The 20,437-nt window shown below is 52.2% G+C and overlaps 1 protein-coding gene across 10 annotated transcripts in view; it reads left to right on the top strand.

Moving 5' to 3' along the window:
* Positions 1–13,803, top strand: part of PAX5 (paired box 5) — a gene marked incomplete at its 5' end in the record, with an annotated part of 152,558 nt that extends 138,755 nt beyond the window's left edge. For 6 of the 10 annotated variants that reach the window (XM_081150983.1, XM_081150987.1, XM_081150989.1 and 3 more), the window contains 2 exons: positions 9,611–9,697; positions 13,074–13,803. In XM_081150983.1, coding sequence (XP_081007109.1) covers positions 9,611–9,697; positions 13,074–13,150 — 164 coding nt within the window. In that variant the 3' untranslated portion in view covers positions 13,151–13,803. The remainder of the gene's footprint in view (positions 1–9,610; positions 9,698–13,073) is intronic. The other 4 variants (XM_081150986.1, XM_081150990.1, XM_081150992.1 and 1 more) reach the window with 1 other exon arrangement.
* Between the last annotated feature and the right edge of the window lie 6,634 nt (positions 13,804–20,437).

The raw sequence follows: 20,437 nt of genomic DNA on the forward strand, positions 1-20,437 counted from the left end.
CATGGATGAAAGTGTCAGTTTAGTTTAAGAAAGGAGAGATGAGATATCCATCAGCATAGCCAACTTCAGGGCTGACTTACTCACTGCAATCATGGGGAAACTGAGGCCTGGACTGGGGAAGGGCCTTGCTCCCGTGACTTTGTGGTACAGATGGGGCTTCATCGGGGCTCCTGGCTCCTGGTTCAGCCTTGGCAGTTGTGAGAACCTGTCTGAGGAGTGGTCCTGACTCAGCTCCCTCCACAGAACATATGTCTTATCAAGCTTGCTGGGTAATGGTGGCAGCTGCCCAGTGACCTGCGTGGAGCCCGCCCACACCAGCTGGCCCCTCTTGGCAGTCAGCCCTCTTACAGGTTGGCCTTCTTAAGGGCCCCTTTTCAGAGGGCCTGGAGACTAGACACCAATGTGCCTCCTAGGACACTGGGAAACGCCTGAACAGACGTCAGTGCTTCTTGGACTTTACTGCACACAGGCCACCTGCGGATCATCTTTTGGAGCTTCGGTAAACCGAGTGGGGCCCAGGGGGCTGCTGTCCTAACAAGCTCCTCAGTGCTGCTGGCTCTCAAACTCACTGCACCTCGGAAGTTTGGACAAATACTGATACCTGACCCCAGCCAGAGATTCTGATTTAACTCATCTGGGGTGTGGCCTGGTGTTCTAGACTTTTTTAAGCTCCTCAGATGATTCTAATGGGCAACAAGGTTTGAGAACCACCGGCCTGGGTCAGTGCATATTATTCCTGCCCTCTGGGGCAGCTCCACTGTGGGGGAACAAGACGGCTTAAAGAGAAAGGGGTTTGTTGACCTGGTGAAGAAAGCTGAGGAGCGGAGGCTGCATCCACTCCAAGGATAGAATGGGGGTGCAGGTCCTGAAGGAGAGGGCACTGCTGAGACCCTGAGGCCAGCAGCAGGGGGGAGAGCCCTAGGAGCCCTTCCAAGCAGAGGAGCAGCCATCAGAGCTAAAGCTGCTGGATGGCCCTGCAAAACCCCCTCTTAGGCCTTGCTCTTGACCCTGACTTTGATAGAGAAATAACTTCCCCATCCCCTCCTCTGCCCAGCCTGCCTGCCATACCTGTATCCATGCGCTGGTCCCCAGCCACCCAGGATCCCAGTAATTTATGTGTGTGTTGTCCCCTCCTGCAGACTGTGGGCTCTTGGTGGGCAGGGACCGTGTCTGATTCATCTCCGCCTCCCCCCAGCCCTGTGCGCTGGGGCAGGAAAGGTGTGTGGAATTGAGTGCGTTCCTTGGGGCTCACTGGGGCTCAGGGCCTCTGTGCTGCTGAGCTCCCAGTGCACAGCAAAGCCCGCATATCGTGGTGGTAATTGTGGAGGTAAATCTTGTCTGGTCTTCTCACAAACACTTGGTGAGGCTTTCCATAAATATGTCAGCGGCAGCATTAAAATTTGATGGCAGGCGGCACAGGTCGGGACTAGCACTGTGACTTCCCAGCAAGGTATGACACCATCACCTCCCTTTCATTCGTCAGCGGTGGGGACGCTCCGGACTCCTCGCTGAGCCAGGCCCAGCCAGGGGGAGGTGATTTCTTCAGAGAAGGACCCCTGGCTGCTCTGAGGGACAGGCCAAGGTCTAGGCCGCAGAAAAGTAACTCAGGTTTGGGCTGACATCGGGCTGAGAGGAGTCCCTGAAGTCTCTGGGAGTGTGCCAGGAGGTTGGAGGGCCTCAGAGCTGGAGGGGGCTAGAGCCATTTTTTGAGTCTGGGAGCTGGTAATAGGGTCTGGGGACTTACTTCAGCATTATAGGCAGTCTGGTGGAAAATTTTGATTCACAAAAGACTTTGAAATATGTCGATGTTACTTAGTCCTGTGAGTGCTGTCCTGCCACATTGCAAATAGTAACTCAGGTGCAGAGAGGTTAAGTGATGTCTCCAAGGCCACTCAGCTAAAAGGACTGGCTGAATCCAAGCGTACATATCACCTCAGCTATCAACACAGAGTGGCAGCCACTGCTGCTCTCAGTACCTAGGCAGAATATCAGTGCCTGCCTTTTTATAATTATTTATAAAAATCATGATGCAGCTCAGAGCTGTTTAAGGGTTTCTAGGTTTATCAGCCAGTGTCCTACATTAACAGTTGCCTTGTCGGGGAGTTAAAAGAGAGGAGAGTCGGGCCTCGGGGACTTGTTCTGCTGTAGGACACATTGTGTCCTGTTGAACTGCCTCCCATTCTTGAGGAGCTGGATGCTGGCCTTGCCCCAGGCTCCTTTCCATGGGGACAGGGACAGTACGCTTTGACTTCTCAGAATACAGCCACGACTGGTGAAAGATGCATAGGGACAGATTTTGGTGACCCATTAAATGATACAGCTTCAATGTCCTTCAAGGCCCAGATCACAGCCGCTTCCTACAAGAAGCCTTCCTGGATACTGCAGCCAGAACAAATGATAACTTCGGCTCTATTCATAAACCTGCCTTGCTCTTTGCTCTTACCCAGATGTCCAGTTCTGGGTCTAAGAATCCCCTTAGCTGCAGGGAGTTTCCTGAGGACTTGAGGGGCCTAGCACAGAGCTCTGAATGGAGTAGGGCCACTGTGAATGCTGAATTGAATAAACTGAGCAAAATCCTCGTGAGTTTATTAGATATACATCCATCATAGAAGTGTTCCTGGAAATACAGTTCAGTGTTATTCCAGTGGAACTCTGGGACCTGCCGCCTGGCAGCTTAGACTGCAGGATGGTGGCTTCTGGCAACATTCTAGTCACCCAAAGAAAGTCTTCAGGTTTCTGGACCAAGCATCTTCCAATGGCCAAATGAAAACTAAAAAGAAACCTTTCCAGTTTTTCAGCCCAGCTGCAGCCCCAGGGAATGCAGTCTGATACTACTCTTTGAGCTATAACTATCAGTGGTTTTGCTTTTTTTAAAAAAAAACACACCCTTTTTGCTCTTTTGGAGTGAGCTCTCCTTGTTGCTGTCATTATGTGACAGGGAGGCCCAGAGAGGCCTGGTCAGGGTCCCAGTCCCTCAGGAGAGCACCCGTTCAGGGTCCCTTTCTACCTGTGGGGCCTGCACCCTGGCCTCTGCAGCGAAAACAGCCCTCTTCTCTTTCCTGTGTGTTTTGCTGCCTTTCTCTGTCTCTCTGTCTCATGCTTCTCTCAAAGATCAAGGACCAGGGTTTCACGAATGCTTTCTAGCACCTGTTTCTGTCTGACGATTAAAGGGGTTGGTTCAAGGAACATCTGTCAGCACAGGCAGTGCTCACTCAACCAGCATCTGTACTGTGGGCAGGGCCCTGTGCTGGGGCCAAAGGGGCTGCTGGAGTCTGTCAGTCACACGTGATCAGAACCGGTTCCTGCCACAGGCTCACCAAAAGGGAAAGGGAGACAGGGTCACAACCTCCCTGAGTCTGCGCAGGGAGGAACCCAGGGCTGGGGGCTCAGGGGAAAGTAGGGGAATGCTCTTTCTCAGCTGAAACAGTCCATCCAGAAAGGCTTCCTAGAGGAGGCGGTATTGGAGCTGGGTCTTGACAAGTGGGGAGATTAGACATGAGGAGGAGGAGGGAGGTGGGATTTCAGATGAAGGAAACAGCATGAGTGGATGGAGATGGGCCCATGGAGCATGAGAGGAATGGCAGCTGGCCTGGAACTCGGTTTTCAGGCAGGAGGGCAATGGGCGGCGTGGCTAAGATACTTCTCAGGAACCAGACGCTGCAAGACCTTGAATGCCACCCCGGGGCTTCTGGGCATTACATACAGACCTGGTCCTCAGGCCTGGTGTGTGGCGGGGGTGCTATACTATGACGGTGTGGTTGTTTCCCTTGATTTCCTGAAGGGTCCTTACATTCAGGTCTTTGTAGTGTAGACAATAGGAAGTGGGCTAAAGGCACAACAGCCTCGTCTCTCCAGAGGACCAAATTGAGGCCCAGAACCACCAGCCAACCGCCTCATGGCTGGTCAGTGGCAGAGCTGGGGCTCAGCCCTGGTCTCCAACCCCATCTCCCTGTGGCCCACCCAGCACCGCCATCCAACTGCAAAGTCAACAGTTCTCTGGGAGAAATGGAAATGAGACACATCCCGCATTCTCTCCCTCGCTCTCGCCCTCTCTCTCGGTTTTTCTCCCCTCTCGGTTTTTCTGAAGGCCTTCGTGGCTGGCCTGAGCTGGTGGGAGAAGAGGTTTTTCACAGGACTGGATCGATGCTCTGTGTGTGGGCAGCCCAGGCTGACAGGGCTGACCTTTACTGAGTCCGCTCTGGTTTTCCTTTCCCTGTTGGGAGCCTGGGAAGGTCTTGCTCTAGAGAGAGGGAGGTTGAGAAGCCTTGGCCTCCAGGGGGCTGGGCTGGGGCTGGGTGCAGAGAAAATAGAACCAGGGAGAATCTTAGTGCTGAAAGCCCTTTGAGGTCAGTTTTTTAAATCTCTCCCATATATACCACTTCTATAGATGGGAAAACTGAGGCTTGGTGAGGAGAAGGGACTTGATCAAGGTCACTCAGAGAGAGCTTTGACAGAGCCCCAGAACCCAGTCCCAGTGTGTGTGTGTGTGTATACACATATATATATACAGGGTGGGGCAAAAGTAGGTTCACAATTGTTCATATGGAAAATAACACATTAATAAATAATAATACAAGAATAAACTCTGTGTTTCACGTACCCACAAACCTACTTTGCTCCACCCTGTACACATGAGTATATATGTATGTGTATGTATGATACAAGTTATTATATACACACATGTATATATGCATGTGTATATATGTGTGTGTAACATATATGGTCTATTATGTATGTTATTAATGTAGTAATGTAACATATACACTACAACATACAATGTACATATGACATACATGTTTGAAAGACTGACTCTGCCGGCGTGGGGCTACTATGGTCACTGTAGCCATAGACGGCAGTGCCCCAGGCACCCGCGGACCCAGAGCCAGGTTCTGCAAAACCCCGGGGAGGAGCTGGAGAAACCTCATGGCCCTTTTCAAACCCTTTCTTCCTCCTCTCTCCGCAGAGTTTCTCTCAGAGCCTAGTTTCAACCCTTCAGAAAGAGAACTTGGCTGCGAAGTGACTTTGAAAGACTTTCTGTATGTTAATTACAGCCGGCCAAGGTCTCGAGCAGAGGTGGGAGCCCACCATCTGCAGATGGGGTCGGCCCCCAGCGCGCTCTGCAAATCCCCATCATCTGGCAGGTGTCGTTTTGGGTTAATTAAGAGCTACGCTGAGCCGGTTTACCTGTCACTTCTGAGAATTTTAGGAAACTCGACTTTCTTGCTGTCTCTGAGCTCTTAGTGAAGGGGAAACTGGAAACATCTCTGATTCTGATGATTTTCCTGGGTTCTTCAGGACAGCTACATTAAGTGCATTTATTTGTGGCCCCCTATAAACTTTTATTTTTATTTATTTTTATTTATTTTTAACCCTCACCTAAAGATATTTTTTCTATTGCTGGTGAGTGGAAGGGAGAAGTGGAAGGGAGAGAGAGTGGAAAGGAGAGAGAGAGCGGGAAAGAGAAACATCAGTTGAGAGAGACACATAGATTGGTTGCCCCCGACCGGCAGGGACTGAGCCTGCAACTGAAGTATGTGCCCTTGGCCAGAATCAAACTCAGGACCTTTTAGTACACAGGCCAGCACTCTAACCACTGAGCCAAATGGGCCAGGGCTAAACTTTTATTTTAATCAGTCCTTTCTAGTTACCTCATGGGTGTTTTTTAAAAATATGTTTTTATTGATTTTAGAGAGAGAGGAAGGGAGAGAGAGAAACATTGATCAGTTTCCTGATCAGTTGCCTCCTGCACCCACCCTGACTGGGAACTGAACCCAAAACCTGAGTGTGTGCCCTGACAGGGAACTGAACCGGTGACCTTTTTTGTGCACGGGACAGCTCTCAACCAACTGAGCCGCACTGGCCAGGGCATGGTTTTTACAACTAGCTCTTCTATATTTGGAAGACAGTACTGTCTGGGGGAAAGCCACCATGCATCCTAAATTTCTTAAGCCTCTGCTTTCTTTTTGTATCTTCGAGGAAAAAAACACACATTCCTTGGCTTTATTCTGTCTGATGGCTTTGGAAGCGTGTTTGATCTGCAGGTCAGGGGCCTCTTTCCACAGCCAGGGTTTGGGTTGTCAGTGCTAATCTTAGAGCTCTATGTTCATGTGGGATAACCCAGTCAGATCCCCAGATAACTGGGTTCTCAGTGGATCGAAGCCCTCCTTCACCAGCCTGAGAGAACTTTCTCTGGGGTGATGATAATGTTCAGTCAATATCTTGACAGAGGTTTGGGTCATGCAAGTGTGCACATTGGTCAAAACACAGCAATGGTACATTTACGATTTGCACATTTCCTTTTGTGTACACTTTACATCCAAAGAACAGACTTGTAAACAAATAATGAATTTCAGTTAATGATATACATGCTGAAGTACTTAAGGGAAAATGTACTGATGTTGGCAATTTACTTTGAAATGCATAAAAAATAAGATGAGTGGAAAGCTAGAAAGATGGAGAGATATACGATTAGCAAATACAAGAAAATATTGATGGTAGAATTAGGTAGCGAGCATACAGGTATTCGCTATAGATTCTTTCAACTTTGCTGTGTTTGAAAATTTGCCAGCCTACAGGGGTGGAAGAAGTGGGAGGGGTGGGAGGGGAGGACTTCCTCTTTCCCTGCTGGCTCAGCCCAATGAAGTGATCCTTGGGCTGGTGAAGGCCCAGGACCCGGGAATACAGCTGGGCGTTATGGCCCTGCTCTGTCCCTACCTTTACCCAGGGCAAAGAATACCAGCAACTCTTGGCTGCCTTCTCCTGGCACCTTGACATCGAGACGAGCTTGACGAAAACGTTCATTCCCCGCCTCAGGAAAGAGTCCCTTGTCCTCCCCACGATTTCTGGGATATTTCCAGGGCACGTTCACATGAGCTCACTCACCTGTCTCAGGCGGCCTGACATCACTGAACTCTTGGACTGTGATCTATGCTGCTCTTGGAGCACATTCTTTCATCTCAGCCCTGCTGACACCCAAACATGGCACTCAGCCACTCCCCTCGGTTTCCATGTGGGGAGGAAACACCAACCCAGTTGTACAAGGTGTTTGAGTATATAGCCAGCATTACTAAATGTATGAGAGAGGAGGGGAGGAGGGTTATAGTCCCCGAGACAGGTGACTTAGTGGAAAGAGGCAGATGGTGTTCTTTGAGCTGAGCAGTCATAGAGAAGGTGTTTATTGTGTGATCTTTGTATTGGATCAGTTGACTGTACCTCTAGGGGCTTTGACAATGAGCCAGAAGTAGGGACTTTAATTTTTGCCCTGAGAAGATCATTCCTGTATTTGAGGAGCATCATTTTGTGTCTTTGGATGTTGCAGTTGTGTTGTCTGCTGGGCTCAGGTTCCTTCTCACTTGCACAGTGGCGGCAGCCCCCTGGCTGGTCTCCCTGACTTGACTGTAGGCTCATCTCCTCTGGCTTGTCCTAGATTCTGGAACTCCCTACTCTGAAGGCTTCCCTGGTCTCAACCTTAATGGGAGAAAAGCACTGTTCCTGCCCCACATCACTCTGCTCAGTGGCTTGCCTCTGCTGGGGCCTTGTGAAGACCTGGCCATGTAGGGGTCATGCTGTGACCAGTCCACTCCCAGACCTTCGTTTATGCCTGGGATGCCTGGCCTCCCTCTGCTTATCAAAGTGCTGTCGATCCTGGCTCACATGCGCACATCCCCCCAACTCCAGCAAGTGTCTCCAGTGCTTTCCCCAGACCTTCTCTTGGCTGGACAAGACTCACTTTTCTAAACTAATGTCATGGGGTTTGAAGGAAAGAAGGTGACTGCTCCTTGGGTGCCACAATGGTGGCAAATTCAGCAGGGGAAACGAAGCTGGAGATCAGGGAGGCTTCCTAGAAGAGGTGGCCCTGGAGCTGGGCCTGGCAGACGGGCACAATGCTGTTAGATGAAGATGGAGAGAGGCCTTTGCCATGTGGCCCGATGCCCTGGGCCCAGGTGCAGCGCTGTCAGGAAGTGCCTCTGACGGGGCAGCTTCACAGGCGCCTGGAGCCTGGATGAGAGGGCGGTTGTCCCCCTTCTCCAGGCTGCTCCGTCACTCTGCTCCCCCACCCGGCCCCTGAGGAGGAGGCGGCGGCGCTGTGGCGCTGATGGATATGCCGGGGCTGGGCTGCTGCAGCCCAGCACTGTCACCAGGCTCTCCCTCTGTATGCCGGAACCTGACACCCTGACCACTGAGGCATAAAAAACAGAGAATTGGAAGGCTCAGCCTGTCAGGCTGGGAGTGGCCCCCAGAGAGTCCTGGAGAGGAGTGCGTGTGTGCGTGTGTGCATGCGTGTGTGTGTGTGTGTGCGTGCTCTCTGCCTGCGGTTGCCTGGGGAAGTGGGGAGGTGGGGTGGGAGCAGCTGGCCCCTCAGGCCTGCTTTATTGTTCCGGCCACACCTGGCCAAGTCCCTTGGGCCTTGCATTTCGGCGTAGGCCGCCAGGGGAAGAGCAGTGCTCCCATTCTGACGTCTGGCTGGTCTCTTCTGGGGGCTCCTGCCCTTTGGCCCTTTGGCGTCCTTAAGAAGAATCGTGGAAGCTTGTTTGGAATGAGGGCGGTCCCATGGGCCGTGTAACTCCTGTCACCACCGCCAGGGAAGGGCCCACATGCTCTGTAACCATGGCATAAAAAGCCACTCAGCAGCCAACTTGACACAACGTGGGCCAGGCACTGGGGACTCTGCAATGAGTCAGGCCCAAACCCTGTCCTCTGGGAGCCCCAACCGCAGGGAGTAGATGGGCAGCAAGGTTGTAAGGGAAGGAATTTTGAATTCCCCTCCTCGTGACTGGCTGGTGGTAAGGAGGCTCTCCTGGGGCTGGAAGCGAGGCACGAGGGAGTGCCAGACACAGCCTCACTGCTCCGTAAGCAGCTGGGCAAGACGGAACATCCTCAAGTCCCACCATGCCTTGTTGTCCCTACCCTGGCACAGCTGCAATTCCTGCCTGAGCATGCCCAGAGCAGCTAACAGCTGTCCCTTACCCAGTGCCCAGGGGCCCCCATGTATTCCCTCTTCTGTGCTCCCCTAGACTTTGACTTGTCCCTACATCTCAGCAAAATGCCATCTGCCTCCTCCTGGCAGAGGGCCTGACTTTATGTCTCATCTTCCTTATTGGCTGAGGCCCCGGGAGTAGCTACCTCTGGATTCTCAGCACAGAAGGCCAGACCAGAGTTGAGGTTACCTTTGCCTTCTCAGTCCAGGGCCACTCAGGAAACATGTGGGGAGTGGAGATAAATCCACACTGGGGTCCTGGAGTGGCCTCAGTCGGAGCTGAGAACCAGGCAGACTGGTGCCTAGGAATTAGGTGGGTGTATCGAGGCCATTTTGTGAGAGAACCTGGGCATCAGTCTCCTCACCTGCAAAATGGGCCAATACCCCAGGGAATAGCTGGCACATGGTAGTTTCATGGTACACATTGTGAGAGGCTGGTGTTCACTTCCACTAGTAGAAAAAAGCTATAGGGGAAATCTAGACAATGCCAATGTCCACTTCAGGGTGTGCACTGGACTTGCCTTTGTTGGTTACAAAAGTACCTGCAATTTATGTAAGAGGCAAATGCCATTGGCATTTTCCAAACTTGCTTTGACATTTGGTTCTTGTTTCTCTCCCACCCACCACATGCAGGGAGTGAGTTTTCTGGGAGCCCCTACAGCCACCCTCAGTATCCCTCCTACAACGACTCCTGGAGGTTCCCCAACCCGGGGCTGCTCGGTGAGTACTGGCGGAGGCCCTGCAAGGTCCCTGAGCCATCGGCTGTCCTGTGGAGTCCCCCAGGTGGGCCAAGGTCCCTCAACATCCTGAGGCCTGGTCACTGAGGTGGGGTGGGTAGCTTGCCCAGGAAGGGAATATGGAAGTTGTGCTGGGGCCTTAGGACAGTAAATGCCACTCCAGGCCTGCCTGGGCCCTGATCCCTCCCCCAGTGTTTTGCTGGATGAGGGGAAATGGCACGAAAGGAGAACAAAGACATAAAGGGCATTGAGGCAGAGAGGAAAGTGGGGAAAGTACGCGGTCTAAAGAATCATTGAGTAGTCAGATGAGAAATCTCTAAACGAGGGGCAGCAAAAAGGCCAATTGAAAATGACTGATAGTGGCTACCTATCTTGATGAGGACTCTGAAGCTCAGGATCCACTTTCGCTGGTTTAAGGAAAAAACAAATCTATTAAGGGATATTGGGGGCTCCCAGAATCTCTGAGAGGTCCGAAGAGACAGGCGTGAGACACACAGCCAGGAACAACACCCAGCCACACCACCGGGGCTGCTCTGGTGTCAACACTCCTGCCGTTGCCAGCTGGCACCCCCAAGCTGCCTGCTGTGCGCTGCTGCGTCAGCCAGGGTGCCGGAGAGCTCTGCCCTGCCACTGCCCAGAGCCGGTGCCTCTGGCACCCACTCCCAGCGGATGGAGTCTCTCAGCCCATTTCCTCAAGTGGCTCCCTTCCCATCGAGGTCATATGCAAGGGAGTTTAATTGGCAGAGCCCAGGTGACACACCTGCGCCCTAGCAGCAAGGGAAGCTGGGAGAATGACTTCTGACTTCTAGCTCAAAGAGGCGGGCCTCATACCACAGGAAAAACAAAAAGTTTAAACAGTGCTGGGCAGTTACAAACATGAGAAATGGCCCCTGTGGGGCCCAAGTCTATAACCGGGGAATCATGGCCAGGCCATCAGCCAGTCAGGGCCTCGGGTGTAAAATGAGGATAATCGCCACCAGCAGCTGTATTCAAGGAGGAGCTGAACACGCTGCTCTCTGGAGGCTCACTTTCCTGAAGATGAGCGAGATGCCAGGCTCACTCTACCAGAGTCTTGCAAATAAGTCCCAGGCCCGTTCACATCCACCAGCCTGCCTTTCCCACAGGGTGTCTCCAGGCTTTATCTGGAAGAGTCACATGGAGCAGGGGAAGTAGACTGATTTCTGCTGTCTGGGGAGGGTGCCAGGGTATGCAAACCTGCTCTGGGGCTCCTGGGTGCTCCTGCTAGATCAGTGGGAGCTGTGGAAGCAGGTGAGACCCTCCACATACACGCACCCATGTGCTCACGCCCACTGACCACTCCTTACCCGGCCTGGGTGAAGCCTCCTTCATAGAAACACCACCAAAGGAAAGATGCGAAATGCCACCTAATGAAGCCGCACCCTTGCTTCTCGGGAGAGCTTCCCTCCCCGAGGAGCTTCCTCCCCTGGAGCCACCTGCCCAGCCAGGGCAGTGTGCCCCAGCCTCTTGACCCAGCACCGTGGGGGCCCCCAGGCTGGCTAGGCCAGCCGGGGTGGGGGCAGGCAGGCCAGGAGGTGGAAAGAAAGGCAGCAGAGCTCTATTAGGATTAGAATGGGAGTGCTGGTGGCCGCTTTAAAGGGATTAGAGAGTGAGTGGGAGCCGGGAATGACTGTGTCAAGAAGTAAATTGATGATAATGTGAATTAGAGAGGAAAAATGACAGAAGAAAGGACAAGTTTATTCTAGATGACGGTCTAATGGGCACCAGGAAGACAGAGTGCTTTGTGAGGTGATGTTTTCATTTCTCACGGTAAATGCAAGTGATTTTGATTCTGCCGTGGAACCTCCGTGCTGAGGCCACTGGACAGCCTGGCCAGGAGATTAAGCTTTGAGAGGGGAGGAGTCAGAGCCGAGGCAAGAGTCAGGGTCCTCTGAGCACACTTACTTCCATTTCCTGTCTCCAGAGACCTGTTTGTGGGGCAGCCCCTGTGGTTTTCCTGCATTTGTGCCATGCTCAGGCCTGTAGGGATGGCACACTGTCCCCATCCCACAGAAAAGATGAGAGAGCAGGGGAGGCTGACAGGTATCTCTGAGTCAGGGATCTGACTAGGTTGGTGACAGAGGAAGCAGCAAAAAACTCCATCTCTGGGAATACTTAGGCATGGGGCTGGTGGCCACGCGTTTGGAACAGCACAGCGAGGCTCTGCCACTCCTCCCCGGGGAGGGACCAGTGTAGCTGCTCGTCGCGGCTGGGTTTGGAGGTGCGGTGGCACGTGCTAAACTGCCGCCAGCTGTATGACCTTCGGCAAGCTACTCACTCTCTCTGTGCCTCACTTTCCTCCTCTGCTAAATGGGGACAATCCTAGCTCCTACCTCATAGGATTATTGCGGAAATTAAAAGAGTGCTTAGAGAAGCACTTTCATATCCTTCTCTCATGGGGCCCTCATCTAGCACTACTGTGACCCCTTTTTACAGATGAGACAACTGAGGCTCAGGGGAGGGAAGCCACTCGTTCAAGGTCACTCAGTCAAGAATGGCAGAGCCTGACTGGCAGTCTCCAGGCACTGGTGCTCAGTCATGCCCTCTAGGGGAACTGCCAGGATTGGCATGGATTTGGGTGAGATTTCAGAATCACTGCATGCCACCTCCCCTGGGGAATTAAGAATCTTACTGTCCCCACCCCAGCAGACATGTGGTCCAGGATGGCTCACAGAGCCCCAGCTGCTGTCCACTTGGATAAGCACAGTCCTCCAGCACAGAGGAACAGGCCATGAACTGCACTGTGGTGGCAAGAGTCCTGAGCCCGGGGCAGACACCTGAATTCCAGGCCAGGCTCCAGCGCTGAGAAGCTCTGTGGCTTTGGGCACATGACTTTGTTTGTTGAGCCTCAGTTTCCCTACCTGTAGAAGAAAGAGATGGCCTAGCATCTCTAAGCCCTGTGGTTCTAAGAATCTGCTGGTCTCCCAGAGCCCCTCATGTTCGTTCATCCCTGGGGAGGAGTTTAACACAGAGCGGGGCTCCTGGAGGCTGCATCCAAAGCGTGTAGTCAAATAAAGCAGCCCAGAGACAGTGCGAGGAGCCCAGCTTGGGTACAGGGCCTCACCCTGGCCCTGTCTGCCGGTCACAGGAGGCAGGCTGCGACCCGCTCTGCTCCACATACTCACATGCCACGGGCTCCCCATGTCCGAATCTTCTCGTCCTCCAAGCCCAGCCTGACCCACTTCCCCCAGGAAGCCTGAACCTGCCAGAACAATCTGCATTCCCAGAGCTCTCTTCTCGGAGCTCCGGTCCCCTTCCTCCCTCTGAACATTCGCCTCAGGCGTGGGGCTGCAGGCACAGCGTTGCCCTCCAACCTCCGTGCCGCCTTCTCTCTCTTCCAGGCTCCCCGTACTATTACAGCGCTGCTGCTCGCGGAGCTGCCCCCCCAGCAGCCGCCACTGCCTACGACCGTCACTGACCCTCGGAGCCAGGCAGACGCCAGCACTTATGACACATATCACTGAGGGCAATAGCCTCCCAGCCCCCTCCAAAGACAGCCAGAGGGGCCCAATGAGACGGTCCCCAGGACCACCCATGCACCTGAAACTCTGCCCCCCCTTTCCTGCCAGGGACTCTGGGGTTCTATGGTACGGCTGCTGGACTTCTGGACACCTCTCCATTTCTTAGAGTCAATCGATGAGCCAACGGTGACGGGGTCTCCACAAACCAGCAGACTGTTCCGCATATAACTGCAGCCCCAGCCCAGCCTGCCAGTCCCCCAGCCGTCTATCTGCCATCTTCAGGCCCCAGGCCTGGGAAGGAGAGCTTGCTTTTGTCATTTCAACAGCACCTGTGTAAATACCTTCTTGCTTTTTTCGTGGGCCCGAGGATCCAGCTGAGCAGACTGCCCACTGTTACGCATTCAGCACATCCCAGTGCATCACAGGATGTCAGACCCGTGCGCAGAGCATCGCCTTTGCCCTGGGTGCCCCCACAGAGTGGGCATGGAGCTATCCATGAGACTGAGGATGCCCAGCTCCGGACCCCAGCCTCCTGCTCATTGCTACTTCTTTAACATCTTGACTAGGAGTCTCACTGAACTGCTTATGCTCCAAGCCTCCCACTGAGACTCTTTCCCCAAAAGAAACACATTTTGGGGAGATACCCCGGCTTCATTTCCCCAGGCCCAATGCAGTGCGGACAGCTCTTTTCCATATCTCAAATGACTCAAAGAGCTGTCTGGGAGATCCCTCAACTACTGTCTTAATTAAAGTAAGATGTCCCAGGTGCTGATTGCATTGTGGACTTTGAACATTAGGGCTGGATGGGACCCAGGAGATCATGGTCCAAGGCGGGCCTAAGGTCCTCCTGACTCCCCAGCCCCTAGAACCGCTGACCTGAGCTGGGATGTACTTTTTGAGGTGTTCCTGGGCTCCGATCGCTTTGGACACCCACCATGGACACTGCCCTCACCCTCCAGGACCCCGGTGAGTGGATTCTGGGCAAGCCTGTTCTGCCATGTAGACAGTGGTTAACAAAAAGGACTTTGCCTGCACTGAAAACCACACACGCCTGCAGCAGTCGCCAGAACTTCCTAAGCAGCTCTTCCCCGTGGAGCCTAGCACGCAGCTGGGAATCGAGGTGCCAGGTGGGGCAGATGCCTACCTACCAATAGTGGGCATCTGCCTGTTGATACAAGGGACCATCATGTTCAGGGCCATGGCTGAGATACAAGGAGGCTTGGAGAGGAAGTTGTAGAACCCACTGTGGGCCGGAGTGGTCAGAAAAAGCCAGCTGGGAGGGTCTGGGGGACAGAGGAAGGCCTCTTGGGGGAGGAACAGGATAGGCAGTAAGAAACTGGTGGACAAACTGGGAATGGTTTTGAGATGGGGGTGCCAGGAACCGTCATCTCTTTGCCTAAGGCCTCAATTCCTTGCACAGTCTCCTGCCAACTCAGAACAGCCGGGTAGAGGCTCTCCAAATCTGGGCTGAATTATAGCAGTGACAGTGGACTTTGTCATTTCATGCAACAGTGTCCCTGATGTCTGCATGTCACCACGTTGGTAGAGAGCTGAGGCAGAGAAAGCCCGCACTTGCGGTTATTGGCCCTGAGAAGTCTTGTCCTGGCTGCACCTCTGCCTCGCTGTGGGACCTCAGACAAGACCCTTCACCTCTCTGAGCCTTGGTTGCCTTGGTACAGCAGGGTTGCCTGTAGGGTCATCTGACAGTTCTCTCCTTCCTTCTTCTCTCATAGGGAGTTGAGACAGGCCCTCCACTGCTGAGCAGGCATACAGAAGTAGGCACCTGAGTGCTGCTAATATTCAGACCAAGTGGGAAATAAGAACACTCAGAGGGGTGGAAATTAGTCTTGAGGAAGACCTAATCCAGCTCCCCTCAGGAGAAACTGAGGCTCAGCTGGGGGAAGCCCAGGACTATGCAGGGAGACAGAGAAGGCCTCCTCTGGCCACCACCAAGTGTTTTACCCCCAATACCCCTGCAAGGTGGTAGGACAGAGAGGAAACTGAGGCTCCGCAAAGTGGAGTTCCCAGGCAGTGTCTGGCAGAGGTAGGGCTGGGACATGACCCCTGACCTCTGGCACATGGCGATCCTCTCATCCCTGGGGAGGAAAGTTGATGGTGAGGCCAGTAGAGGGTTCTCAGCCCATTGTCCCACATGGGGTGTCCTGGGGCTGTTAGAACTGCTGAGGAAGCCTAGTCTCCCAGAGTGGAGGCAGAGCCCATGAGCTCACTGCAGGCACACTCACTGCCCTGGAACTTGCTGGATGAAACAGCTCCAGCCTCCACCTGCCAGGTGAGGTAGAAGAAAGTGTGTTACCTGGGCCCCCTTCCTTCTTTCTGCAGGAAGTGGTGGGGTCAGGGGTCTGCTGCACAGACCTCTTGGCCTCTTGCCTCCTTAAACCCTGGTCCCTTCCATGGTCTCAGGCAATTGGTAGGCGGTTCAGCCTTCCCTGAACTGGCTGCCTAAGGCACATCCATCCTTCCCCGGCAAAGCCCACCTGGCCCCAGGAGTGCCCATCCTGTTCATCCCTATGATGAGCTCTCTCCATGCCTTTCCTCTCTCCCTTGAGGCTCCACTGGACCTCAGATTGCGTTTGCATTTATTGGACAGCCACTTGATCACTGGGCTGCTAGGCAGAAGCACAAGAGCACACAGTGCACAGGCATGTTCCTACTCTCAGAGCTGCCCTCACCCACTGAGTTCCCACGCTGCTCGGCGGAGCTGCCTGGGAGCTTGGAGAGGAGGTGCCAAAGGACACAGTCATTGATGCCAGAGAATTCTGAATGGAGAAAACAAGGCCAGGGCTTTCACTAGCATTGTAGCAAGAGACCTGGGGAGCTCCTCCATGGGCCTTCAGCCGCATGTTCTAGCTCTGACTTTTTGAAATGGACATTGTAGATTTCATGAAAATTTTTCAGATCTTAGTCTAGCTCCACCCTAGAAAATTCGATGACATATCAAACCCAGCATCCCTTTCCCAAGGCACCCTAGTTAGGGTTGACCCTTTCATAACTGATGTCCACATGGTGCTTTGTGATCTTTGATCATCCCCTGGGACAATCACAGTACTTATTTTACAGGTGGCAAATTTGAGATTTGGGGCTCATGGGCAAGAATGAGCTGAAGTGAGTGCTTAGATCTCCCAGGCCTTATTCTCTCTCAACAGAATCGTGCTCCCGTCATGGGAAAGTATGGCTTAGAGACACCCTTCAACCTCCCAGAAATCCCCCAGACCCACAGTGAGGAAAGAAAGAACAGGGAGCCAGAGGCTGGCCTGACAGAGAAGCCTGGGTGTTGATGGTGTTGCTGATCCAACTTGATTCTCTAACACTGAAACCACCCTGCAAAGTCTTTCCAGAATCACACCAACCTTTCTGACTTATCCAGACTCCTTTTCTGCTGTGCCTTGAGGCTCCAAGGGGATTGACTGGAGCTTGTCCAAGGCCACACAAGGCATGACAGGGCCTGGACACGGGTCCAGCTCTGATGCCCAGGGCTCCAGTGTCATTCAATGTCCTCTCACTCTTTTCTTTATTCTTTCTACTGTGGATCAGACTCCAGGCCTGGCTCAATATTCAGGAGTCCCCAAGCAGAGTCATTGGGGCCATCAGGGTGCCCACAGGCCTGGGAAACACAGATCTCAATCTCAAGGGCGCTGAACTAACTACTTCCCAGGCCAGGCAGGTGGAGTACCCTTGTAACTTGGGCAGGGCACAAGGCAGCCTGGGTGGTGGGACCCAAGGCCCAAAGAGTGCTCGCCCCTTCCAATGACATTCAAGTATGAAAGCTTTTAAAATTCTCTGTCAACCAAAAATATGCCCATGGGCCACTGGCCACCAGCTTGTGACCCTCAATCTTGGTCCAGTGCTCCCTTTTTCCTTTGCCTCCTTGCCCTTCATTGCAAATTTGGGGGAGATGGGAGCCCAGGTTGATGACCTTCAGGCTGTCCAGCCCCTGGCCTCTGCTCCCCACCACCCTCCCCCTGGGCTGTTGCAGAACGTTTGGGCTTTGAAGGTAGGGGAGGTTGAACACTGGAGGTGGTGGGATGAGGGCATTGTCAGCTTTGAGGGTAGGTCAGTGCTGCTGGGCCTTTCACATGTGCAGGGAAGAGCCCTAGGTGTGACCACAGGGCACTGAGGAGTGAAATCCTTTTATGAGAAGTCACATCCCAGAGCGACCACCCTGCCTTTGGCAGCCCCTGGACCAGCTACCCCCTTCTGGATGACATTTCAGCTAGAATTTAGCTCCTAGCCATGGGGAGCAAATCTGAAAAACAAACCAAGCACTCCTGAAAAATACAGTGGAACCTCAGTTCTCGAACTTAAATTCATTCCCGAAGATTGTTTGAGAGTGATTTGTTCGAAAACCGAATTATTTTTTCCCATTAGAAATAATGTAAATTGAATTAATCCATTCTGCACCCCCAAATGACTCCCTATTTTAACCTGTTTGTTTGTTTGCATTTTAAATGGTGTTTCAGAGGTGTTTTTAAATTGTGCTAATCATTGATTTTGCCAGATCAGAATCGTTGGTAGCCAGATCAGACATGCAAACACCTCTATCATAGTTCATGGTTATATCTTTTTTAAGCTCTATTGTTGTCTTCACAACTTTCCTTTTCACTTTGCTCCTATCACTACCTTCTTAGGACCCATGGTGACTTGCTGTATGTATTTAATAACAGTGAACAGCAACACAAGTAAAAAAAAAACAACAAAAAACCCACAAAAATATTCACAGCACAATTTCCTGAGATGTTACAGTGGGAGGTTTAGCAATAAACTGACTCATACTCATGCATTCTCTCCTTTGTTGCCTGAGAGATGTGTGACCGATCATCCAGGTATCAGCATGAAAGCATTGTTGGGTTGAGAACTGAAGTTTTGTTCAACAACCGAGACATCTTTTCCATGAACAACTTGGTAGAGAAACAAATAGTTTAAGATGGGAGACACTTGAGAACCGAGGCTTGACTGTATCTGGAAACAAGATATGCCTGAGACACAGCTGCCCCGAGAGTAGAGGAAAATCCAGCTCCTGGCTAGGCCAGGCCTAGGCTGGAGTGGGCCGATCCCACCGCACTCTGAGCTGGACCAGCTCCCTGGTGGCCCTACTAAGAGGCAGGCCCCACAGTTCTGCACTTATCACCCATCCAGGAGCCTCTGATGGTTTTCAGACATGCACACTAGTGCTCCTGGAGAAGTTACTCCTTTAGTTCTTTTGGCCTTGGAGAGGTCCAAAGCAAATGCTTTTCTTGAAAGGTAACAAAATACATGATTGGAAAGCTGGACAGTCAGGCCATGACTCCTAGGTGGCAGTCTGCCCCACCTCCCGCAGCCCTTTCAGACCCTTGTCCCCTTATGTCCCCAAACCTCAGGATTCCCTCTTGCATATTCATGGTGGAGCCCCAGTGTTGATCCGCACTTCCCCACTGTCAGCTCAGGCCTCTGGAGTGGTGACCAGGTCCCCAGGGGGCGCAGAAGAGGACTGGAAGCAAAGCCCTTGCCCTCCTGCTCTCCTTGAGGGGCATGCTTCCCTGACTTGGCTGCTTGCTGGAGCAGGCAGGCACCAGTCTTCCTTCCATTGCTATAATTTCTCCGTATTGGGGTCCTGTTCCTAGACCCCCAGAATCACAGGGGACCTCAGGGTTCTGGAGCTTCAGTCCATGTGTTCCCAAGGGTCCCGTTTAGCCCATCTCAAGTTGGAGGCAAATATCACCACCATTCAGTGAGTCTAGACATTATTGTTCCGGTATCTTAGGCCCCTGAGAGGCTCAAGGAGAAAATGCAGCTATTTCCCCATTTACTGAGGGAGTCTTGAAGTCTAGAATGGAGTGGGTCTCAGGTAGTGTGTGTAGCCTGTGGGCAGGAGACAGGGGGCAGGAATCTGCCCTTCAGTTTGGGACAGCTCTGAGCAAGGCCCAGGGAGGGAAGCTTGGGGAACAGCAGGGGAGTTTTGTGCCCCTTCCTGACTCTAGAGCCTGGCTGGCGGAGGCCAAGCTGCAGCCTCCCCCATCCCAATCCCAGGCCCACTCTGTCCGCAGCTGTATTGGGCCGCCCTTACCCCCCAAATCACGACGCTTGTCACCATGTCCCTCATTTTCTCCAAAAGCACCATTAAGAATAAGTGATTTGGATGATGGATTTTTGATTTACACACGGTGCATTTCCCTTGGAGTGGAACAGAAAGGAAACCATTTAATGGCTCCCTTATTTTCAAGCGTGAATACATTTTAATGAAATTATTTTATTGTATTTGAGGAAATGGAGAGTTGAACATTCCAACCAATCAATAGCCAATTAATTGCTATAAAACTAAAAAGAAAATAAATAAGCCCAGAATCTATTTGAATTTCCCTGCAAAGCTCTGAGCCTCCAAATCTGGCCTTACCCTCCATACGTGCTCATGAGGGCGTGTACACGTGTGTACATGTGCACGCGCGCACACCCACATCTCGGCTATATTCGAAACTTAGAGAAAGCACTGAGTCTCCTCAGGCCAGTTCTTGCCTGCTGGCCTGCCTTGGGTTAGAGAGGTGAGCAGACTGGCAGCAGCCTGTCCTGGGCTCAGGAACCGACAGGCCCAGCGCCTGGCCCCAAGCCGCCAGCACAGTGGTGGGTAATGGATACTGAGGGCCCATTTTTTGTCCCCAGCTGCTGGGCCTCCAAGTTCAGGCTGAGGGTGGAAATCCGAATCAGGTTTTGCCCTGTATCTTACTGGAAGATGCTGCCCTGGTTTTTCACCCTCTAGTGGCCTTTGGACGTTGAGTATTTGTAGAAATGCTGATTACATTGCAAATGGAACTCTCTGCCAGGAAGACATATGGATTTTGCTTTTCATTCTTTGACAGTTGACTCTGTCTTAGGAACTGACCTTCCAGCATCAAAGAAATACATATCCACCAAAGTTTGTGATGCCTGCATAGACGCTTACTTGTAAAAAAAAAAAAAAAAAAAGTACAATAAAAACCAACAAAAAAAACACAATTGAATTGCCTTTGAAAGTGGGAGATATTCTGTCTCCAACAGGTTGAAAAAAAATGCTTCTTAAAAATGTGTATGTTTTGTATTCTTTTTTTCTAGTAGAAAATAACTGATGGAAGTATTGGCGTGTTTTTTTCTTAGTGATGTGTGTTGCTTTCGTGTGTAATAATATTTGAATGTAATTGCAGCAGTGCCAATTTGCCAAAGATGTTGGACATATTTTTCTTTTGCTGGGAGGAGGGCAGGGGCTGGGGGTGGGATTT

Source organism: Miniopterus schreibersii, assembly GCF_964146895.1.
Source record: "Miniopterus schreibersii genome assembly, chromosome: 11".
In the NCBI taxonomy this organism is placed as follows: Eukaryota; Metazoa; Chordata; class Mammalia; order Chiroptera; family Miniopteridae; genus Miniopterus; species Miniopterus schreibersii.